The sequence below is a fragment of the Petromyzon marinus genome, chromosome 18 (genome assembly GCF_048934315.1).
Source record: "Petromyzon marinus isolate PM22_M1 ecotype Great Lakes invasive population chromosome 18, UKy_Petmar_22M1.pri1.0, whole genome shotgun sequence".
NCBI classification, from domain to species: domain Eukaryota; kingdom Metazoa; phylum Chordata; class Hyperoartia; order Petromyzontiformes; family Petromyzontidae; genus Petromyzon; species Petromyzon marinus.
In genome coordinates, this window is record NC_133684.1 from 9,492,667 (window position 1) to 9,519,498 (window position 26,832).

General features: G+C 53.3%; 1 protein-coding gene across 1 annotated transcript in view; it reads right to left on the reverse strand.

Annotated features, from left to right (window-relative positions):
- Nucleotides 1-26,832, reverse strand: part of APBB1 (amyloid beta precursor protein binding family B member 1) — a 53,001-nt gene that overhangs the window by 3,714 nt on the left and 22,455 nt on the right. Inside the window, exons 3-11 of the mRNA XM_076067876.1 lie at nt 6,290-6,468; nt 5,578-5,663; nt 4,804-4,870; nt 4,368-4,514; nt 4,110-4,237; nt 1,918-2,032; nt 1,684-1,780; nt 1,475-1,558; nt 284-399 (exon numbers count right to left, since the gene is read on the reverse strand). Of these exons, the coding sequence (XP_075923991.1) occupies nt 284-399; nt 1,475-1,558; nt 1,684-1,780; nt 1,918-2,032; nt 4,110-4,237; nt 4,368-4,514; nt 4,804-4,870; nt 5,578-5,663; nt 6,290-6,468 (1,019 nt within the window). The remainder of the gene's footprint in view (nt 1-283; nt 400-1,474; nt 1,559-1,683; nt 1,781-1,917; nt 2,033-4,109; nt 4,238-4,367; nt 4,515-4,803; nt 4,871-5,577; nt 5,664-6,289; nt 6,469-26,832) is intronic.

Consider the following 26,832-nt stretch of genomic DNA (forward strand, 5'->3'; position numbering starts at 1 on the left):
GAGCATTCAGACAGACTGATATCATGACACTCAAAGTGATTGCCTGTGATTTCCGAATGCGCAACGAGGCACTGGTGCTTATAACCTGTTTACAGCCCTGCAGAGCCAGTGGTGGAATTGACACATTCTGTCGTGTAGATGTCAGCTAGACAAATGAAACCCACGATAAAAAACGTCTGTTATCCTCTAGCCATACCCCGAGACCTGTGTGTCCTGGACCAATTAGGGTTTTTGGGCTTCGTTAATTCGAGATAGGCCCGCTGGGCCACATTCGGAGCCGCACCTTTTCTTTGCAGATGGCCACAGTGGCCGGGGCCACGTTGATCACGACGGGCTCCCAGTCTTCCTTCACGGACTTGGCCATGAGCGCATCGATGGAATCGTTGAGCACCTCCATGCCTGGGACGACGCGCAAGTCAAGAGACACGCAGACGCACGCGCCGCCGCCACACGACACGAAACCCACCCCCCACTCCCATTTCGTTGGGAAACTTACACCACGTGGGCCAGGTGCAGCCCAGAGGAGGTCCACGACTTTACCTTGTTTCTATTTTTTATTATCATTTCATTTATTTACTCAGGAATGCCTCACCGAGTCTCAAGACTCTTTTTTCCTGCCAAGTTTTCTTAGTTAGAGGACGATGTTGTTGTAATCCCAAAATAATTTTCAAGTAATTTCTCAGCATTAGGATGTTCGGCCAAAACTAGTTACATTTTTATGATTATTTTTTTTGTTATGGGAAGAAACGAGAGAACGCGAAGGAAACCATTGGAGGGGAAGAACATTTAAAGTCCACGCAGAACGGTGCCCGAGTCGGGACTCGAACTCAGGCACTTCTTTCTGTGAGCCACGAGTGTCGCCACTGTGCCGCGGCAACCACGCCGGCCACATGAAGCGAGGTTGTTTCAAAGGGGGTTTTGATAAATGATTGTCCTAGAGACCACAACCTTGGGTAGCGATCCATGTCTGTGGTCGGATTGGAAGTTGCTCTCCCAGGTGCCCACTGGGGAGATCAGATTTATCCAGATTTTAAGCGGCTGAATTTTATACAAAAGAAAATGGGAGCAGGAGCCGTTGCCAGTGGCAGAGTGCCAGGAGCGTGCACTTGAGCGGTGTTTTTCAACTTCTCCAGGCACCATCGCAGCAGCGACGGCACTTGCAAACGGAATAACGCCACCACTATTAAAAAAGCAAACATTTCAGATTGCAATTTTCTTAAAGCCTCGCATGACGGGCGCCATAGAACATGCAAAACGCCGCCGCTGCAGAACGCAGCTCAGCAGTGTCGCGACCGTTATCTCACGGTGGAGCACCGCACTCTGCGGTAGTCATGTTCGTTATGCTCGTGCCGAGGGGTATGTCGCACCGTCGCTTGCGGTGTCACCGTCGGCAAAAGGACATGAGTGAGAGAGCCGTGTGAATCGGTGGAGGCTGCCGGGCGTGAAGGCTTACCCATGAAGCTCGGTGGCTTACCCGCAGGCCTGTCCACCGCCATGGAGCCCACGTACAGCACGTGGAACTTCTGCACCGACTCCATCTTGGCCGTGGGAAACTCCACTGCTGGGAGACAGCGACCAACTCAACCAGGAATTCAGGACCCGACTCAATCAGGGACTCCGTGCGGCTGTAGTAAGAGGGCGAGTGAGGCTGTGTGACGCTGTGCGAGGCTGTGACCCCCGTACCTTGCAAAGGGGCCTCATGAAGCTGCTGCTGCTGCTGCCCGAGGTCGGCGGCACAGCTGCTGGCGCAGGACTTGGCGCTTCTCCTCTCCGCCATGATCTGCGTTCACGCGTGCGGCACCACGGGCACGTGAGAACCTCGCGACGCCTACACAGAGGTCCTCAACCCTCAACGTCACCCCCATCCTTCACGCCACCCCACCCCCCACCCCGCGCCCTGTCGCTCCCTCCGCGTACCCGGGCACAGATCTCGTGGAGGCTGGTGGCGATGGCCTTGGCGGGCGTGTCGCAGCGGAACACGTGGCACTTGAGCACGCGGGTGAGCTTGTCGCGCGCCACGTACGCAAAGTCCCTGCGGGGACACGCGGAGAGATGCGGGCGGCGCCCGGCATCGCCGCTCACTCGCTCAGGACTCCCCTGCCCCCCTTCCTCCCAAACCTTCCTGCCCCCCCCCCGCCACCCCAATCCCCATCCCCCCTCAAACGCTGCTTTTCCTCTAACACCAGCGGGCACCGAGTCACTCACTCACTGGCTGCGAGTCCGTTGCCTATCGCTCTTCTACCACTGCTGTTCCCATGAACTTCAGTTATTGATTCCTCCACCCATGTTGAGGACTCTGTCCACCAGACACCACTACACTGCAGGTCACAATAACGCACTCACCCAACTCATTCACTCACCCAACTCATTCACTCACTCTAAAACTATAAACTATTTTTTTTTATTTTACCAGGTAAGGCCCACTGAACTATATAGATCTTTTTCAGGCACGACCTGGCCCCAAATGATAGCTCAAGTGGCTTATCATGTGGAAATTTAGAGCAGCCAAATACTCTTTACGCGTGTTTCTAAATGTGTATGTACAGTCGTCAGGGTCGGGATCGAACCCACGACCTTCTATTTTCCAGGCGAGGTAGTTACCATCTGGCCACAGTCTTACCTGTTCTCTATTAAAAGCGTAATCGTGCTCTTTCTTGCTTGCCACTCGGCAAATTTGGGCGCTTGGGCCCAGGCAGACGCTCGATCACACACCGACACATGGCGCTCCTTTGACCCGCCCCCCTCTGTGCTCACGTCGCTGACACAAGCCTCGGCTGCGTTTGTTTCAGGATTGTTAGCCGTTACATTCGCTCACTTGGGTGGCAGGTTGGTAGTGGCACAGCGGTAACATTCATGCCACGCAGCAAGAAGGGCCTGGGTTTCCATCGCGACTCGAGCGCCGTTCTGCGTGGGGTTTGCAAGTGTCCAAATGATGAGAGCCACTTTGTTGAGCTATCACTTGTGGCCAGGTCGCTTCTGAAAAATACATTACTGCAGTGGGCTTTGCCTGGTAGGATGGGGATGTTTTAGTGTTGTATTTGTTTGTGTTTGGGTGATTTTTATAACTCTCTTGTACCTTGCACTACTATCGTGTCTTTGTATTGCTTGTTGTGAAATAGAGCTTTACAGCTCATCGGATTCCACCAGTAGAAATAAATATTCTCATTCTGGTGTGCCTGTTCTCTCCCGCCTATTCTGCGTGAGCTTCTTCCGAGTTTTTTTATTTACTCCCATTGCTAAAAAGTATTAAAAAGTAAACTCACAAAATATAACTGGTCTTGCCAAACATTCCTAATGCTGAAAAATTACCTGCAAGTAATTCAATTAGGATCACATGCAGCAGCAGCAGCAACATTGCCCTTGCTGCAACAAAAATTGGCAATACCCTCCTGAAAAATTGCCTTGAGACTCGATGAGGTTTTACTGGGTAAATAAGTACAACAATAGACTGCGCCGGCGAGTGTGTCTGCTGTGCAAGTCTGCTGGGCATGCCATCGCTGCGCCTGTGTTTGCTGCGCGTGCGATCGCTGTGCGGGTGGTCGCTGCGCGGGTGCTGATGCTTTTACCTCTCCCTGGGCGTCCACGCGAGGCAGCGGGGAAACGGAGAGGAGGCGAGAAGGCACAATACACGGTTAGAAAGCCACAAGCACGCGAACGCATAACAAACCGGGGCGTTCCCGGGCGGGACGCAAGTGAGTACCCGCTCCCTGAGCGACATAGGAGACCGTGCGTCCGTGTAACGTTCACAACAGTGTCCAGCTCCAGGCTGACGATCCACGTAGCTCCAGCCGGGTCACGGGAAGTCGACCCGGTAGGCATACTAGGCGAGGTGCAGGGTTGTAGGTGTCTGTGCTGCTCGACTAGGCCAAAAAAGTAAAGTTCCTTTACGCACTCCATACATCGTGTGAGTGTCCGCGTATGGGAGGTGTCAAGCCGTTCGGCTATGAAGCGTCTATGTCACCGGTAAGCCAAGCCGACGCTGGCACTGCTCTGGGTGGGAGGTGGTGGTCATTGAACATCAACGTCATTGAAAGTTACCAATGTTGCCTAGGGAGAACGGCCTGGGGGTGTAGGGGGTGGCCGTGCATAGCCCTCGGGGATGCGCCCACCTGCCATTGTCACGCCCAACGCCCCACACGCGGATGTTGATGATCGGCTGGGAGTGCAGCACGCCCTGGTCCATGGGGTCGACGAGAGTCAGCAGATCCTTCTCTAGCAGCAGGAACATGTCCTTCCCCTGGCGAGCGGCACATGGACAGAGGCTCGTGGCTCAGGCTCGCGGCTCAGGCTCCCGAGTACAGGGCACAAAAGAGGGGGGCACGGTGGGGGGGGGATGGGGGGGGCGGATGAGAGTTTGGGTGACCGACCTCTCCCCAGATGCCGGCCGTGTCTCGGATGTCGCTCTTGCGGTAGGACAGCTGGCGGATGCAGTTGTTAACGGCAATGCTGCTGCGGCCAGGAGCCAAGTCCTCCTCGCTCATTTCCACCCAGCCCAGTGATCGCACGGCGAAGCACTGCAACACACAGCCTCCTCATCACGGCGTCGCCGCGCTTAACACGGTGTCACCGCGGTCATCACGGTGTTGCCACGGGTGTGACGACATCACTGTGGTAGTAATGGCAACGCCGTGTTAGTCACGGCGTCACCGCGGTCGTCACGGAATTGCCGTGCTCGTTGCGGCATCGCCACCGGGCCCGGAGCAGAAAAATGATGAGAGGGATCCACTGTGAAGAATGCTCATGCATGCACGGAAATGTACGGTCAGTGTCGAGGGCTGAGGTAACCGAGGAACAGGACCTCACCTTGGCCTCGGGGTTACAGGGAAGATCACAGCCCATGCCGTCCCCCTCCTCCTCATCCATGTCCCCTCTGCACGGGCATACAGAGGTGAGTTACATTCAGTGTTGTTAAATGATAAGCGGTAATCCGGTGACTGTTATCGGAATAGGTCATCGGTTCTGAAAGTCGGGAACCGCTAATTCGTTCCCGAGGAATCTGAGTAACAAATGTACCGATTGGCTCGCAATAAAACCTGCAAACGGCACGGCGGCCTACGTCACCACGCGGTTCATATGTTCTCATATCTCGGTTTAAAGTTAAAGGTGCAGTCCTGCACTCGCTTGCTTACGCCAGAGGGAGCCCGAGAGGGTATTTTGTCTACTCTTCCACACTAACCAGACATCCTGGAAGAGGTGGTCGTACCCACACTTTATCCCACCACACGCGACCTGCCGGTCGACTGCAGTGAATCCATTTACACCGCTGAGTGGACAGAGGCGTTGGAGATTTAAGAAACTTGCCCCATTGTTTAAACTACTGCGCCGGGAGGAGACGGAATTGAACTGGCGACCTCTGGATCACAAGTCCAGCATGCTGACCACTTCATCACCGTGGCAGTTGCCTTCAATTCTCAGTTAAAAGGTAAATAAGCCATGTTTATTGCTCTAGACATTTCTACACGTGCAGCGAACCGGTGTCAACCCGATTTAAAAACGGTTACCGGTTAAACAAAAACAACAAACGGACACCAAACCCAGGAACACCCCGGCGCGCGGCTCCACGCCGGGGGCGCTCACCCGAGTTTAAGGGAGGCATAGCGCAGGGTGGCACCCTCGAACTCCTTGAGGCTCGGGTCGGGGTGCGTGCTCTCAGCCTGCAGCTCCTGCACACGCACTCACACAAAGACCCCCCCGTGAGTGGGAATCGAACCCGGGTCGCCAGGTTCGTAGCGCAGCGCGCTAACCGCTGCACTACCGCTCCCCACGCGCGTACGCAATCAATCACACGCACAAAGATCCCGAGTATAGCCTGAACAGACTGTTGAGGCAAGCGCTGCTAGCGAGCACCTACGAAGGCCGGCACGGCACACGAGGTGGTGGGTGTCCAGCAACACGCCCGGCCACCTTTGTCTCCCCAGTGGCGATGTTTACACACCACACCTGGTACAGTATTCAGATAATCGTCACTCTTTTTCAGGAGAGTCCTTCCAAGTTTTTTTACAGCAGGGATCGACGTTGCTGCTGTGTGTGTGTGTGTCATCCCAACTGAGTAATTTGCAGGTAATCGTTGAGCATTGGGATGTTCGGCCGATGCCACTTACATCGAGGAAACTGGAGGAACCCGGAGGAAGCCCGTGCAGAACAGAGGGAAAAAATACAAACTCCACACAGAAAGGCGCCTGAGTTGGGAATCGAACCCATGAAAATCTTGCTGTGAGGCGCGAGTGGTGCCAGTGTGGCACCACGCTGCTGCCCCAAAGGGGGACGCTGGTGTGAGGGGGACACGCACCGACTTGTCCGGCACCGTGGCCGGCGGGAAGGTGGCGCTGGGCGGGGAGGGCGGCTCCCACTGCGTGGTGCCCGTGGGGATGTGCCAGTAGTAGGTCCCCGACGTGTCGCGGATCTTCTTCCAGCCGGGTGGCAGCGCGGGATCGGCCTCGTCATGCGAGCAGTCATCCCACAACTCGTCTGGGGTGATGGAGGGGCGAGTGCAGAGACACGGCGCCACCGGCAACTCAGCGGCACAGCACCATCGGGCACCGACAATAACATTGAGTTGCGGCACTGTGAATCCGTCCCGGCGAGCCGGCCAGGGAGAGAGAGTGCGAAGAAGGCGAGTGGGGGTGTTGGGTTTACCCGCAGGGGCGGCGCGAGGGATTCATGGGACAGGGAGGACGACGGGGACGACGGGGACGACGGGGACGACTTGCGACTTTGACCTTTGTGGGCAGCTCGCCAGCCTCAATGTGACCATCACAGTCGACTACACTGCCTTATTCATAACAACCAGACTGCCTTACACAACCAGACTGCCTTACACAGCTAGACTGCCTTACACAACCAGACTGCCTTACACAACCGGACTGCCTTACACAACCGGACTGCCTTACACAGCTAGACTGCCTTACACACAGCTAGACTGCCTCACACACAGCTAGACTGCCTTACACACAGCTGGACTGCCTCACAAACAGCTAGACTGCCTTACACACAGCTAGACTGCCTCACAAACAGCTAGACTGCCTCACAAACAGCTAGACTGCCTCACAAACAGCTAGACTGCCTTACACACAGCTGGACTGCCTCACAAACAGCTAGACTGCCTTACATAACCGGACTGCCTTACACAACCAGACTGCCTTACACAGCTAGACTGCCTTACACAACCAGGCTGCCTTACACAGCTAGACTGTATTACACAACCAGACTACCTTACACAGCTAGACTGCTTGACACAGAGTTAGGCTGCCTTACACTCAGCTAAACTGCCATACACACAGCTAGATTGCCTTACACACAGCTAGACTGCCTTAGAGAGTTAGACTCCTTTATACATGGCAAGACAACTTTACACATGGCTAGGCTCCGTTACACAGAAAAACTGCTTTAAACATAGCCAGACTGCCTTACACACAGCTAGACTGCCTTACACACAGCTAGACTGCCTCACAAACAGCTAGACTGCCTCACAAACAGCTAGACTGCCTCACAAACAGCTAGACTGCCTTACACACAACCAGACTGCCTCACACAGCTAGACTGCCTCACACACAGCTAGACTGCCTCACACACAGCCAGACTCCCTCACACACAGCTAGACTGCCTTACACACAGCTAGACTGCCTTACGCATAGCTAGACTGCCTCAGACACAGCTAGACTCCCTCACACACAGCTAGACTCCCTCACACACAGCTAGACTGCCTTACACACAGCTAGACTGCCTTACACACAGCTAGACTGTCTTACACACAGCTAGACTGCCTTACACACAGCTAGACTCCCTCACACACAGCTAGACTGCCTTACACACAGCTAGACTGTCTTACACACAGCTAGACTGCCTCACACACAGCGAGACTCCCTCACACACAGCTAGACTGTCTAAAACACAGCTAGACTCCCTCACACACAGCTAGACTAACTCACACACAGCTAGACTGCCTCACACACAGCTAGACTGCCTTACACACAGCTAGACTCCCTAACACACAGCTAGACTGCCTTACACACACCTAGACTGCCTCACACACAGCTAGACTCCCTCACACACAGCTGGACTGCCTCACACACAGCTAGACTTCCTCACACACAGCTAGACTGCCTTACACACAGCCAGACTCCCTCACACACAGCTAGACTGCCTTACACACAGCTAGACTGCCTTACGCACAGCTAGACTGCCTCAGACACAGCTAGACTCCCTCACACACAGCTAGACTCCCTCACACACAGCTAGACTGCCTTACACACAGCTAGACTGCCTTACACACAGCTAGACTGTCTTACACACAGCTATACTGCCTTACACACAGCTAGACTCCCTCACACACAGCTAGACTGCCTTACACACAGCTAGACTGTCTTACACACAGCTAGACTGCCTCACACACAGCTAGACTTCCTCACACACAGCTAGACTGCCTTACACACAGCTAGACTGCCTCACACACAGCTAGACTGCCTCACAAACAGCTAGACTGCCTTACACACAGCTAGACTGCCTTACACACAGCTAGACTGCCTCACACACAGCTAGACTGTCTTAACACACAGCTAGACTGCCTTACACACAGCAAGACTCCCTCACACACAGCTAGACTGCCTCACACACAGCTAGACTGCCTTACACACAGCTAGACTGCCTTACGCAAAGCTAGACTGCCTCACGCATAGCTAGACTGGCTTACACAGCTAGACTGCCTTACACACAGCTAGACTGCCTTACACACAGCTAGACAGCCATACACACAGGTAGACTGTCTTACGCACAGCTAGACTGCCTTATGCACAGCTAGAATGGCTTACACAGAGCTAGACTGCCTCACACACAGCCAGACTCCCTCACACACAGCTAGACTGCCTTACACACAGCTAGACTGCCTTACGCACAGCTAGACTGCCTCACACACAGCTAGACTACCTCACACACAGCTAGACTGCCTTACACACAGCTAGACTGCCTTACGCACAGCTAGACTGCCTTACGCACAGCTAGACTGCATCACGCACAGCTAGACTGCCTCACACACAGCCAGACTCCCTCACACACAGCTAGACTGCCTTACACACAGCTAGACTGCCTTACACACAGCTAGACTGCCTTACACACAGCTAGACTGCCTTACACACAGCTAGACTGCCTTACACACAGCTAGACTGCCTCACACACAGCTAGACTGCCTTACACACAGCTAGACTGTCTTACACACAGCTAGACTCCCTCACACACAGCTAGACTGCCTCACACACAGCTAGACTGCCTCACACACAGCTAGACTGCCTTACACACAGCTAGACTGCCTCACACACAGCTAGACTGCCTCACAAACAGCTAGACTGCCTCACACACAGCTAGACTGCCTCACACACAGCTAGACTGCCTTACACAAGGCTAGACTGCCTCACACACAGCTAGACTGCCTCACACACAGCTAGACTGCCTCACACACAGCTAGACTGCCTCACAAACAGCTAGACTGCCTCACACACAGCTAGACTGCCTCACACACAGCTAGACTGCCTCACACACAGCTAGACTGCCTTACACACAGCTAGACTGCCTCACACACAGCTAGACTGCCTTACACACAGCTAGACTGCCTTACACACAGCTAGACTCCCTCACACATAGCTAGACTGCCTTACACACAGCTAGACTGCCTTACACACAGCTAGACTCCCTGACACACAGCTAGACTGCCTTACACACAGCTAGACTGCCTCACACACAGCTAGACTGCCTCACACACAGCTAGACTGCCTCACACACAGTTAGACTGCCTCACACACAGCTAGACTGCCTTACACACAGCTAGACTGCCTCACACACAGCTAGACTGTCTAACACACAGCTAGACTGCCTTACACACAGCGAGACTCCCTCACACACAGCTAGACTGCCTCACACACAGCTAGACTGTCTTACACACAGCTAGACTGCCTTACACACAGCCAGACTGCCTTACGCACAGCTAGACTGCCTCACGCACAGCTAGACTGGCTTACACAGATAGACTGCCTTACACACAGCTAGACTGCCTTACACACAGCTAGACTGCCTTACACACAGCTAGACAGCCATACACACAGCTAGACAGCCATACACACAGCTAGACTGTCTTACGCACATCTAGACTGCCTTATGCACAGCTAGAATGGCTTACACACAGCTAGACTGCCTCACACACAGCCAGACTCCCTCACACACAGCTAGACTGCCTTACACACAGCTAGACTGCCTTACGCACAGCTAGACTGCCTCACACACAGCTAGACAGCCTCACACACAGCTAGACTCCCTCACACACAGCTAGACTGCCTTACACACAGCTAGACTGCCTTACGCACAGCTAGACTGCCTTACGCACAGCTAGACTGCATCACGCACAGCTAGACTGCCTCACACACAGCCAGACTCCCTCACACACAGCTAGACTGCCTTACACACAGCTAGAATGCCTTACACACAGCTAGACTGCCTTACACACAGCTAGACTGCCTTACACACAGCTAGACTGCCTCACACACAGCTAGACTGCCTTACACACAGCTAGACTGTCTTACACACAGCTAGACTCCCTCACACACAGCTAGACTGCCTCACACACAGCTAGACTGCCTCACACACAGCTAGACTGCCTTACACACAGCTAGACTGCCTCACACACAGCTAGACTGCCTCACACACAGCTAGACTGCCTCACAAACAGCTAGACTGCCTCACACACAGCTAGACTGCCTCACACACAGCTAGACTGCCTTACGCACAGCTAGACTGCCTTACGCACAGCTAGACTGCATCACGCACAGCTAGACTGCCTCACACACAGCCAGACTCCCTCACACACAGCTAGACTGCCTTACACACAGCTAGACTGCCTGACACACAGCTAGACTGCCTTACACACACCTAGACTGCCTTACACACAGCTAGACTGCCTCACACACAGCTAGACTGCCTTACACACAGCTAGACTGTCTTACACACAGCTAGACTCCCTCACACAGAGCTAGACTGCCTTCCACACAGCTAGACTGCCTTACACACAGCTAGACTCCCTCACACACAGCTAGTCTGCCTTACACACAGCTAGACTGCCTCACACACAGCTAGACTGCCTTACACACAGCCAGACTCCCTCACACACAGCTAGACTGCCTCACACACAGCTAGACTGCCTCACACACAACTAGACTGCCTCAAACACAGCTAGACTGCCTCACACACAGCCAGACTCCCTCACACACAGCTAGACTGCCTTACACACAGCTAGACTGCCTTACGCACAGCTAGACTGCCTCACACACAGCTAGACTGCCTCACACACAGCTAGACTCCCTCACACACAGCTAGACTGCCTTACACACAGCTAGACTGCCTTACGCACAGCTAGACTGCCTTACGCACAGCTAGACTGCATCACGCACAGCTAGACTGCCTCACACACAGCAACACTCCCTCACACACAGCTAGACTGCCTTACACACAGCTAGACTGCCTTACACACAGCTAGACTGCCTTACACACAGCTAGACTGCCTTACACACAGCTAGACTGCCTCACACACAGCTAGACTGCCTTACACACAGCTAGACTGTCTTACACACAGCTAGACTCCCTCACACACAGCTAGACTCCCTCTCACACAGCTAGACTGCCTCACACACAGCTAGACTGCCTTACACACAGCTAGACTGCCTCACACACAGCTAGACTGCCTCACAAACAGCTAGACTGCCTCAAACACAGCTAGACTGCCTCACACACAGCTAGACTGCCTTACGCACAGCTAGACTGCCTCACACACAGCTAGACTGCCTCACACACAGCTAGTCTGCCTTACACACAGCTAGACTGCCTTACACACAGCTAGACTGCCTCACACACAACTAGACTGCCTTACACACAGCTAGACTGTCTTACACACAGCTAGACTCCCTCACACACAGCTAGACTGCCTCACACACAGCTAGACTGCCTCACACACAGCTAGACTGCCTTACACACAGCTAGACTGCCTCACACACAGCTAGACTCCCTCACACACAGCTAGACTGCCTTACACACAGCTAGACTGTCTTACACACAGCTAGACTGCCTCACACACAGCGAGACTCCCTCACACACAGCTAGACTGTCTAAAACACAGCTAGACTCCCTCACACACAGCTAGACTAACTCACACACAGCTAGACTGCCTCACACACAGCTAGACTGCCTTACACACAGCTAGACTCCCTAACACACAGCTAGACTGCCTTACACACACCTAGACTGCCTCACACACAGCTAGACTCCCTCACACACAGCTGGACTGCCTCACACACAGCTAGACTTCCTCACACACAGCTAGACTGCCTTACACACAGCCAGACTCCCTCACACACAGCTAGACTGCCTTACACACAGCTAGACTGCCTTACGCACAGCTAGACTGCCTCAGACACAGCTAGACTCCCTCACACACAGCTAGACTCCCTCACACACAGCTAGACTGCCTTACACACAGCTAGACTGCCTTACACACAGCTAGACTGTCTTACACACAGCTATACTGCCTTACACACAGCTAGACTCCCTCACACACAGCTAGACTGCCTTACACACAGCTAGACTGTCTTACACACAGCTAGACTGCCTCACACACAGCTAGACTTCCTCACACACAGCTAGACTGCCTTACACACAGCTAGACTGCCTCACACACAGCTAGACTGCCTCACAAACAGCTAGACTGCCTTACACACAGCTAGACTGCCTTACACACAGCTAGACTGCCTCACACACAGCTAGACTGTCTTAACACACAGCTAGACTGCCTTACACACAGCAAGACTCCCTCACACACAGCTAGACTGCCTCACACACAGCTAGACTGCCTTACACACAGCTAGACTGCCTTACGCAAAGCTAGACTGCCTCACGCATAGCTAGACTGGCTTACACAGCTAGACTGCCTTACACACAGCTAGACTGCCTTACACACAGCTAGACAGCCATACACACAGGTAGACTGTCTTACGCACAGCTAGACTGCCTTATGCACAGCTAGAATGGCTTACACAGAGCTAGACTGCCTCACACACAGCCAGACTCCCTCACACACAGCTAGACTGCCTTACACACAGCTAGACTGCCTTACGCACAGCTAGACTGCCTCACACACAGCTAGACTACCTCACACACAGCTAGACTGCCTTACACACAGCTAGACTGCCTTACGCACAGCTAGACTGCCTTACGCACAGCTAGACTGCATCACGCACAGCTAGACTGCCTCACACACAGCCAGACTCCCTCACACACAGCTAGACTGCCTTACACACAGCTAGACTGCCTTACACACAGCTAGACTGCCTTACACACAGCTAGACTGCCTTACACACAGCTAGACTGCCTTACACACAGCTAGACTGCCTCACACACAGCTAGACTGCCTTACACACAGCTAGACTGTCTTACACACAGCTAGACTCCCTCACACACAGCTAGACTGCCTCACACACAGCTAGACTGCCTCACACACAGCTAGACTGCCTTACACACAGCTAGACTGCCTCACACACAGCTAGACTGCCTCACAAACAGCTAGACTGCCTCACACACAGCTAGACTGCCTCACACACAGCTAGACTGCCTTACACAAGGCTAGACTGCCTCACACACAGCTAGACTGCCTCACACACAGCTAGACTGCCTCACACACAGCTAGACTGCCTCACAAACAGCTAGACTGCCTCACACACAGCTAGACTGCCTCACACACAGCTAGACTGCCTCACACACAGCTAGACTGCCTTACACACAGCTAGACTGCCTCACACACAGCTAGACTGCCTTACACACAGCTAGACTGCCTTACACACAGCTAGACTCCCTCACACATAGCTAGACTGCCTTACACACAGCTAGACTGCCTTACACACAGCTAGACTCCCTGACACACAGCTAGACTGCCTTACACACAGCTAGACTGCCTCACACACAGCTAGACTGCCTCACACACAGCTAGACTGCCTCACACACAGTTAGACTGCCTCACACACAGCTAGACTGCCTTACACACAGCTAGACTGCCTCACACACAGCTAGACTGTCTAACACACAGCTAGACTGCCTTACACACAGCGAGACTCCCTCACACACAGCTAGACTGCCTCACACACAGCTAGACTGTCTTACACACAGCTAGACTGCCTTACACACAGCCAGACTGCCTTACGCACAGCTAGACTGCCTCACGCACAGCTAGACTGGCTTACACAGATAGACTGCCTTACACACAGCTAGACTGCCTTACACACAGCTAGACTGCCTTACACACAGCTAGACAGCCATACACACAGCTAGACAGCCATACACACAGCTAGACTGTCTTACGCACATCTAGACTGCCTTATGCACAGCTAGAATGGCTTACACACAGCTAGACTGCCTCACACACAGCCAGACTCCCTCACACACAGCTAGACTGCCTTACACACAGCTAGACTGCCTTACGCACAGCTAGACTGCCTCACACACAGCTAGACTGCCTCACACACAGCTAGACTCCCTCACACACAGCTAGACTGCCTTACACACAGCTAGACTGCCTTACGCACAGCTAGACTGCCTTACGCACAGCTAGACTGCATCACGCACAGCTAGACTGCCTCACACACAGCCAGACTCCCTCACACACAGCTAGACTGCCTTACACACAGCTAGAATGCCTTACACACAGCTAGACTGCCTTACACACAGCTAGACTGCCTTACACACAGCTAGACTGCCTCACACACAGCTAGACTGCCTTACACACAGCTAGACTGTCTTACACACAGCTAGACTCCCTCACACACAGCTAGACTGCCTCACACACAGCTAGACTGCCTCACACACAGCTAGACTGCCTTACACACAGCTAGACTGCCTCACACACAGCTAGACTGCCTCACACACAGCTAGACTGCCTCACAAACAGCTAGACTGCCTCACACACAGCTAGACTGCCTCACACACAGCTAGACTGCCTTACGCACAGCTAGACTGCCTTACGCACAGCTAGACTGCATCACGCACAGCTAGACTGCCTCACACACAGCCAGACTCCCTCACACACAGCTAGACTGCCTTACACACAGCTAGACTGCCTGACACACAGCTAGACTGCCTTACACACACCTAGACTGCCTTACACACAGCTAGACTGCCTCACACACAGCTAGACTGCCTTACACACAGCTAGACTGTCTTACACACAGCTAGACTCCCTCACACAGAGCTAGACTGCCTTCCACACAGCTAGACTGCCTTACACACAGCTAGACTCCCTCACACACAGCTAGTCTGCCTTACACACAGCTAGACTGCCTCACACACAGCTAGACTGCCTTACACACAGCCAGACTCCCTCACACACAGCTAGACTGCCTCACACACAGCTAGACTGCCTCACACACAACTAGACTGCCTCAAACACAGCTAGACTGCCTCACACACAGCCAGACTCCCTCACACACAGCTAGACTGCCTTACACACAGCTAGACTGCCTTACGCACAGCTAGACTGCCTCACACACAGCTAGACTGCCTCACACACAGCTAGACTCCCTCACACACAGCTAGACTGCCTTACACACAGCTAGACTGCCTTACGCACAGCTAGACTGCCTTACGCACAGCTAGACTGCATCACGCACAGCTAGACTGCCTCACACACAGCAACACTCCCTCACACACAGCTAGACTGCCTTACACACAGCTAGACTGCCTTACACACAGCTAGACTGCCTTACACACAGCTAGACTGCCTTACACACAGCTAGACTGCCTCACACACAGCTAGACTGCCTTACACACAGCTAGACTGTCTTACACACAGCTAGACTCCCTCACACACAGCTAGACTCCCTCTCACACAGCTAGACTGCCTCACACACAGCTAGACTGCCTTACACACAGCTAGACTGCCTCACACACAGCTAGACTGCCTCACAAACAGCTAGACTGCCTCAAACACAGCTAGACTGCCTCACACACAGCTAGACTGCCTTACGCACAGCTAGACTGCCTCACACACAGCTAGACTGCCTCACACACAGCTAGTCTGCCTTACACACAGCTAGACTGCCTTACACACAGCTAGACTGCCTCACACACAACTAGACTGCCTTACACACAGCTAGACTGTCTTACACACAGCTAGACTCCCTCACACACAGCTAGACTGCCTCACACACAGCTAGACTGCCTCACACACAGCTAGACTGCCTTACACACAGCTAGACTGCCTCACACACAGCTAGACTGCCTCACAAACAGCTAGACTGCCTCACACACAGCTAGACTGCCTCACACACAGCTAGACTGCCTTACACAAGGCTAGACTGCCTCACACACAGCTAGACTGCCTCACACACAGATAGACTGCCTCACACACAGCTAGACTGCCTTACAAACAGCTAGACTGCCTCACACACAGCTAGACTGCCTCACACACAGCTAGACTGCCTCACACACAGCTAGACTTCCTTACACACAGCTAGACTGCCTCACACACAGCTAGACTGCCTTACACACAGCTAGACTGCCTTACACACAGCTAGACTCCCTCACACATAGCTAGACTGCCTTACACACAGCTAGACTGCCTTACACACAGCTAGACTCCCTCACACACAGCTAGACTGCCTTACACACAGCTAGACTGCCTCACACACAGCTAGACTGCCTCACACACAGCTAGACTGCCTCACACACAGTTAGACTGCCTCACACACAGCTAGACTGCCTTACACACAGCTAGACTGCCTCACACACAGCTAGACTGTCTAACACACAGCTAGACTGCCTTACACACAGCGAGACTCCCTCAAACACAGCTAGACTGCCTCACACACAGCTAGACTGTCTTACACACAGCTAGACTGCCTCACACACAGCTAGACTGCCTCACACACAGCTAGACTGCCTCACACACAGTTAGACTGCCTCACACACAGCTGGACTGCCTTACACACAGCTAGACTGCCTCACACACAGCTAGACTGTCTAACACACAGCTAGACTGCCTTACACACAGCGAGACTCCCTCACACACAGCTAGACTGCCTGACACACAGCTAGACTGTCTTACACACAGCTAGACTGCCTTACACACAGCCAGACTGCCTTACGCACAGCTAGACTGCCTCACGCACAGCTAGACTGGCTTACACAGCTAGACTGCCTTACACACAGCTAGACTGCCTTACACACAGCTAGACTGCCTTACACACAGCTAGACAGCCATACACACAGCTAGACAGCCATATACACAGCTAGACTGTCTTACGCACATCTAGACTGCCTTATGCACAGCTAGAATGGCTTACACACAGCTAGACTGCCTCACACACAGCCAGACTCCCTCACACACAGCTAGACTGCCTTACACACAGCTAGACTGCCTTACGCACAGCTAGACTGCCTCACACACAGCTAGACTGCCTCACACACAGCTAGACTCCCTCACACACAGCTAGACTGCCTTACACACAGCTAGACTGCCTTACGCACAGCTAGACTGCCTTACGCACAGCTAGACTGCATCACGCACAGCTAGACTGCCTCACACACAGCCAGACTCCCTCACACACAGCTAGACTGCCTTACACACAGCTAGAATGCCTTACACACAGCTAGACTGCCTTACACACAGCTAGACTGCCTTACACACAGCTAGACTGCCTCACACACAGCTAGACTGCCTTACACACAGCTAGACTGTCTTACACACAGCTAGACTCCCTCACACACAGCTAGACTGCCTCACACACAGCTAGACTGCCTCACACACAGCTAGACTGCCTTACACACAGCTAGACTGCCTCACACACAGCTAGACTGCCTCACACACAGCTAGACTGCCTCACAAACAGCTAGACTGCCTCACACACAGCTAGACTGCCTCACACACAGCTAGACTGCCTTACACACAGCTAGACTGCCTTACGCACAGCTAGACTGCCTTACGCACAGCTAGACTGCATCACGCACAGCTAGACTGCCTCACACACAGCCAGACTCCCTCACACACAGCTAGACTGCCTTACACACAGCTAGACTGCCTTACACACAGCTAGACTGCCTTACACACACCTAGACTGCCTTACACACAGCTAGACTGCCTCACACACAGCTAGACTGCCTTACACACAGCTAGACTGTCTTACACACAGCTAGACTCCCTCACACATAGCTAGACTGCCTTCCACACAGCTAGACTGCCTTACACACAGCTAGACTCCCTCACACACAGCTAGACTGCCTTACACACAGCTAGACTGCCTCACACACAGCTAGACTGCCTTACACACAGCCAGACTCCCTCACACACAGCTAGACTGCCTCACACACAGCTAGACTGCCTCACACACAACTAGACTGCCTCAAACACAGCTAGACTGCCTCACACACAGCCAGACTCCCTCACACACAGCTAGACTGCCTTACACACAGCTACACTGCCTTACGCACAGCTAGACTGCCTCACACACAGCTAGACTGCCTCACACACAGCTAGACTCCCTCACACAAAGCTAGACTGCCTTACACACAGCTAGACTGCCTTACGCACAGCTAGACTGCCTTACGCACAGCTAGACTGCATCACGCACAGCTAGACTGCCTCACACACAGCCAGACTCCCTCACACACAGCTAGACTGCTTTACACACAGCTAGACTGCCTTACACACAGCTAGACTGCCTTACACACAGCTAGACTGCCTTACACACAGCTAGACTGCCTCACACACAGCTAGACTGCCTTACACACAGCTAGACTGTCTTACACACAGCTAGACTCCCTCACACACAGCTAGACTCCCTCTCACACAGCTAGACTGCCTCACACACAGCTAGACTGCCTTACACACAGCTAGATTGCCTCACACACAGCTAGACTGCCTCACAAACAGCTAGACTGCCTCAAACACAGCTAGACTGCCTCACACACAGCTAGACTGCCTTACACACAGCTAGACTGCCTCACACACAGCTAGACTGCCTCACACACAGCTAGACTGCCTCACACACAGCTAGACTGCCTCACAAACAGCTAGACTGCCTCACATACAGCTAGACTGCCTCACACACAGCTAGACTGCCTCACACACAGCTAGACTGCCTTACACACAGCTAGACTGCCTCACACACAGCTAGACTGCCTCACACACAGCTAGACTGCCTCACACACAGCTAGACTGTCTAACACACAGCTAGACTGACTCACACACAGCTGGACTGCCTCACACACAGCTGGACTGCCTCACACACAGCTAGACTGACTCACACACAGCTGGACTGCCTCACACACAGCTGGACTGCCTCACACACAGCTGGACAGCCATACACACAGCTAGACTGTCTTACGCACATCTAGACTGCCTTATGCACAGCTAGACTGCCTTACACACAGCTAGACTGTCTTACACACAGCTAGACTCCCTCACACATAGCTAGACTGCCTTCCACACAGCTAGACTGCCTTACACACAGCTAGACTCCCTCACACACAGCTAGACTGCCTTACACACAGCTAGACTGCCTCACACACAGCTAGACTGCCTTACACACAGCCAGACTCCCTCACACACAGCTAGACTGCCTCACACACAGCTAGACTGCCTCACACACAACTAGACTGCCTCAAACACAGCTAGACTGCCTCACACACAGCCAGACTCCCTCACACACAGCTAGACTGCCTTACACACAGCTACACTGCCTTACGCACAGCTAGACTGCCTCACACACAGCTAGACTGCCTCACACACAGCTAGACTCCCTCACACAAAGCTAGACTGCCTTACACACAGCTAGACTGCCTTACGCACAGCTAGACTGCCTTACGCACAGCTAGACTGCATCACGCACAGCTAGACTGCCTCACACACAGCCAGACTCCCTCACACACAGCTAGACTGCTTTACACACAGCTAGACTGCCTTACACACAGCTAGACTGCCTTACACACAGCTAGACTGCCTTACACACAGCTAGACTGCCTCACACACAGCTAGACTGCCTTACACACAGCTAGACTGTCTTACACACAGCTAGACTCCCTCACACACAGCTAGACTCCCTCTCACACAGCTAGACTGCCTCACACACAGCTAGACTGCCTTACACACAGCTAGACTGCCTCACACACAGCTAGACTGCCTCACAAACAGCTAGACTGCCTCAAACACAGCTAGACTGCCTCACACACAGCTAGACTGCCTTACACACAGCTAGACTGCCTCACACACAGCTAGACTGCCTCACACACAGCTAGACTGCCTCACACACAGCTAGACTGCCTCACAAACAGCTAGACTGCCTCACACACAGCTAGACTGCCTCACACACAGCTAGACTGCCTCACACACAGCTAGACTGCCTTACACACAGCTAGACTGCCTCACACACAGCTAGACTGCCTCACACACAGCTAGACTGCCTCACACACAGCTAGACTGTCTAACACACAGCTAGACTGACTCACACACAGCTGGACTGCCTCACACACAGCTGGACTGCCTCACACACAGCTAGACTGACTCACACACAGCTGGACTGCCTCACACACAGCTGGACTGCCTCACACACAGCTGGACAGCCATACACACAGCTAGACTGTCTTACGCACATCTAGACTGACTTATGCACAGCTAGAATGGCTTACACACAGCTAGACTGCATCACACACAGCCAGACTCCCTCACACACAGCTAGACTGCCTTACACACAGCTAGACTGCCTTACGCACAGCTAGACTGCCTCACACACAGCTAGACTGCCTCACACACAGCTAGACTCCCTCACACACAGCTAGACTGCCTTACACACAGCTAGACTGCCTTACGCACAGCTAGACTGCCTTACGCACAGCTAGACTGCATCACGCACAGCTAGACTGCCTCACACACAGCCAGACTCCCTCACACACAGCTAGACTGCCTTACACACAGCTAGAATGCCTTACACACAGCTAGACTGCCTTACACACAGCTAGACTGCCTTACACACAGCTAGACTGCCTCACACACAGCTAGACTGCCTTACACACAGCTAGACTGTCTTACACACAGCTAGACTCCCTCACACACAGCTAGACTGCCTCACACACAGCTAGACTGCCTCACACACAGCTAGACTGCCTTACACACAGCTAGACTGCCTCACACACAGCTAGACTGCCTCACACACAGCTAGACTGCCTCACAAACAGCTAGACTGCCTCACACACAGCTAGACTGCCTCACACACACCTAGACTGCCTCACACACAGCTAGACTGCCTTACACACAGCTAGACTGCCTTACGCACAGCTAGACTGCCTTACGCACAGCTAGACTGCATCACGCACAGCTAGACTGCCTCACACACAGCCAGACTCCCTCACACACAGCTAGACTGCCTTACACACAGCTAGACTGCCTTACACACAGCTAGACTGCCTTACACACAGCTAGACTGCCTTACACACAGCTAGACTGCCTCACACACAGCTAGACTGCCTTACACACAGCTAGACTGTCTTACACACAGCTAGACTCCCTCACACATAGCTAGACTGCCTTCCACACAGCTAGACTGCCTTACACACAGCTAGACTCCCTCACACACAGCTAGACTGCCTTACACACAGCTAGACTGCCTCACACACAGCTAGACTGCCTTACACACAGCTAGACTCCCTAACACACAGCTAGACTGCCTTACACACAGCTAGACTGCCTTACACACAGCTAGACTGCCTCACACACAGCTAGACTCCCTCACACACAGCTGGACTGCCTCACACACAGCTAGACTTCCTCACACACAGCTAGACTGCCTTACACACAGCTAGACTGCCTCACATACAGCTAGACTGCCTTACACACAGCTAGACTGCGTTACGCACAGCTAGACTGCCTTACGCACAGCTAGACTGCATCACGCACAGCTAGACTGCCTCACACACAGCCAGACTCCCTCACACACAGCTAGACTGCCTTACACACAGCTAGACTGCCTCACACACAGCTAGACTGCCTTACACACAGCTAGACTGCCTTACACACAGCTAGACTGCCTCACACACAGCTAGACTGCCTTACACACAGCTAGACTGTCTTCCACACAGCTAGACTCCCTCACACATAGCTAGACTGCCTTCCACACAGCTAGACTGCCTTACACACAGCTAGACTCCCTCACACACAGCTAGACTGCCTTACACACAGCTAGACTGCCTCACACACAGCTAGACTGCCTTACACACAGCCAGACTCCCTCACACACAGCTAGACTGCCTCACACACAGCTAGACTGCCTCACACACAACTAGACTGCCTCACACACAGCTAGACTGCCTCACACACAGCTAGACTGCCTCACACACAGCTAGACTCCCTCACACACAACTAGACTGCCTCACACACAGCTAGACTGCCTTACACACAGCTAGACTGCCTCACACACAGCTAGACTGCCTCACACACAGCTAGACTGCCTCACACACAGCTAGACTGCCTCACAGACAGCTAGACTGCCACACACACAGCTAGACTGTCTAACACACAGCTAGACTGACTCACACACAGCTGGACTGCCTCACACACAGCTGGACTGCCTCACACAGCTAGACTGACTCACACACAGCTGGACTGTCTTACGCACATCTAGACTGCCTTATGCACAGCTAGAATGGCTTACACACAGCTAGACTGCCTCACACACAGCCAGACTCCCTCACACACAGCTAGACTGCCTTACACACAGCTAGACTGCCTTACGCACAGCTAGACTGCCTCACACACAGCTAGACTGCCTCACACACAGCTAGACTCCCTCACACACAGCTAGACTGCCTTACACACAGCTAGACTGCCTTACGCACAGCTAGACTGCCTTACGCACAGCTAGACTGCATCACGCACAGCTAGACTGCCTCACACACAGCCAGACTCCCTCACACACAGCTAGACTGCCTTACACACAGATAGAATGCCTTACACACAGCTAGACTGCCTTACACACAGCTAGACTGCCTTACACACAGCTAGACTGCCTCACACACAGCTAGACTGCCTCACACACAGCTAGACTGCCTCACACACAGCTAGACTGCCTCACACACAGCTAGACTGTCTAACACACAGCTAGACTGACTCACACACAGCTGGACTGCCTCACACACAGCTGGACTGCCTCACACACAGCTAGACTCCCTCACACACAGCTGGACTGCCTCACACACAGCTAGACTTCCTCACACACAGCTAGACTGCCTTACACACAGCTAGACTGCCTCACATACAGCTAGACTGCCTTACACACAGCTAGACTGCGTTACGCACAGCTAGACTGCCTTACGCACAGCTAGACTGCATCACGCACAGCTAGACTGCCTCACACACAGCCAGACTCCCTCACACACAGCTAGACTGCCTTACACACAGCTAGACTGCCTCACACACAGCTAGACTGCCTTACACACAGCTAGACTGCCTTACACACAGCTAGACTGCCTCACACACAGCTAGACTGCCTTACACACAGCTAGACTGTCTTCCACACAGCTAGACTCCCTCACACATAGCTAGACTGCCTTCCACACAGCTAGACTGCCTTACACACAGCTAGACTCCCTCACACACAGCTAGACTGCCTTACACACAGCTAGACTGCCTCACACACAGCTAGACTGCCTTACACACAGCCAGACTCCCTCACACACAGCTAGACTGCCTCACACACAGCTAGACTGCCTCACACACAACTAGACTGCCTCACACACAGCTAGACTGCCTCACACACAGCTAGACTGCCTCACACACAGCTAGACTCCCTCACACACAGCTGGACTGTCTTACGCACATCTAGACTGCCTTATGCACAGCTAGAATGGCTTACACACAGCTAGACTGCCTCACACACAGCCAGACTCCCTCACACACAGCTAGACTGCCTTACACACAGCTAGACTGCCTTACGCACAGCTAGACTGCCTTACGCACAGCTAGACTGCCTCACACACAGCTAGACTGCCTCACACACAGCTAGACTCCCTCACACACAGCTAGACTGCCTTACACACAGCTAGACTGCCTTACGCACAGCTAGACTGCCTTACGCACAGCTAGACTGCATCACGCACAGCTAGACTGCCTCACACACAGCCAGACTCCCTCACACACAGCTAGACTGCCTTACACACAGCTAGAATGCCTTACACACAGCTAGACTGCCTTACACACAGCTAGACTGCCTCACACACAGCTAGACTGCCTCACACACAGCTAGACTGCCTCACACACAGCTAGACTGCCTCACACACAGCTAGACTGTCTAACACACAGCTAGACTGACTCACACACAGCTGGACTGCCTCACACACAGCTGGACTGCCTCACACACAGCTAGACTGACTCACACACAGCTGGACTGCCTCACACACAGCTGGACTGCCTCACACACAGCTGGACAGCCATACACACAGCTAGACTGTCTTACGCACATCTAGACTGCCTTATGCACAGCTAGAATGGCTTACACACAGCTAGACTGCCTCACACACAGCCAGACTCCCTCACACACAGCTAGACTGCCTTACACACAGCTAGACTGCCTTACGCACAGCTAGACTGCCTCACACACAGCTAGACTGCCTCACACACAGCTAAACTCCCTCACACACAGCTAGACTGCCTTACACACAGCTAGACTGCCTTACGCACAGCTAGACTGCCTTACGCACAGCTAGACTGCATCACGCACAGCTAGACTGCCTCACACACAGCCAGACTCCCTCACACACAGCTAGACTGCCTTACACACAGCTAGACTGCCTTACGCACAGCTAGACTGCCTCACACACAGCTAGACTGCCTCACACACAGCTAGACTGCCTTACACACAGCTAGACTGCCTCACGCACAGCTAGACTGCCTTACACACAGCTAGACTGCCTTACACACAGCTAGACTCCCTCACACATAGCTAGACTGCCTTACACACAGCTAGACTGCCTTACACACAGCTAGACTCCCTCACACACAGCTAGACTGCCTTACACACAGCTAGACTGCCTCACACACAGCTAGACTGCCTCACACACAGCTAGACTGCCTCACACACAGTTAGACTGCCTCACACACAGCTAGACTGCCTTACACACAGCTAGACTGCCTCACACACAGCTAGACTGTCTAACACACAGCTAGACTGCCTTACACACAGCGAGACTCCCTCACACACAGCTAGACTGCCTCACACACAGCTAGACTGTCTTACACACAGCTAGACTGCCTCACACACAGCTAGACTGCCTCACACACAGCTAGACTGCCTCACACACAGTTAGACTGCCTCACACACAGCTAGACTGCCTTACACACAGCTAGACTGCCTCACACACAGCTAGACTGTCTAACACACAGCTAGACTGCCTTACACACAGCGAGACTCCCTCACACACAGCTAGACTGCCTGACACACAGCTAGACTGCCTTACGCACAGCTAGACTGCCTTACGCACAGCTAGACTGCATCACGCACAGCTAGACTGCCTCACACACAGCCAGACTCCCTCACACACAGCTAGACTGCCTTACACACAGCTAGAATGCCTTACACACAGCTAGACTGCCTTACACACAGCTAGACTGCCTTACACACAGCTAGACTGCCTCACACACAGCTAGACTGCCTTACACACAGCTAGACTGTCTTACACACAGCTAGACTCCCTCACACACAGCTAGACTGCCTCACACACAGCTAGACTGCCTCACACACAGCTAGACTGCCTTACACACAGCTAGACTGCCTCACACACAGCTAGACTGCCTCACACACAGCTAGACTGCCTCACAAACAGCTAGACTGCCTCACACACAGCTAGACTGCCTCACACACACCTAGACTGCCTCACACACAGCTAGACTGCCTTACACACAGCTAGACTGCCTTACGCACAGCTAGACTGCCTTACGCACAGCTAGACTGCATCACGCACAGCTAGACTGCCTCACACACAGCCAGACTCCCTCACACACAGCTAGACTGCCTTACACACAGCTAGACTGCCTTACACACAGCTAGACTGCCTTACACACAGCTAGACTGCCTTACACACAGCTAGACTGCCTCACACACAGCTAGACTGCCTTACACACAGCTAGACTGTCTTACACACAGCTAGACTCCCTCACACATAGCTAGACTGCCTTCCACACAGCTAGACTGCCTTACACACAGCTAGACTCCCTCACACACAGCTAGACTGCCTTACACACAGCTAGACTGCCTCACACACAGCTAGACTGCCTTACACACAGCTAGACTCCCTAACACACAGCTAGACTGCCTTACACACAGCTAGACTGCCTTACACACAGCTAGACTGCCTCACACACAGCTAGACTCCCTCACACACAGCTGGACTGCCTCACACACAGCTAGACTTCCTCACACACAGCTAGACTGCCTTACACACAGCTAGACTGCCTCACATACAGCTAGACTGCCTTACACACAGCTAGACTGCGTTACGCACAGCTAGACTGCCTTACGCACAGCTAGACTGCATCACGCACAGCTAGACTGCCTCACACACAGCCAGACTCCCTCACACACAGCTAGACTGCCTTACACACAGCTAGACTGCCTCACACACAGCTAGACTGCCTTACACACAGCTAGACTGCCTTACACACAGCTAGACTGCCTCACACACAGCTAGACTGCCTTACACACAGCTAGACTGTCTTCCACACAGCTAGACTCCCTCACACATAGCTAGACGGCCTTCCACACAGCTAGACTG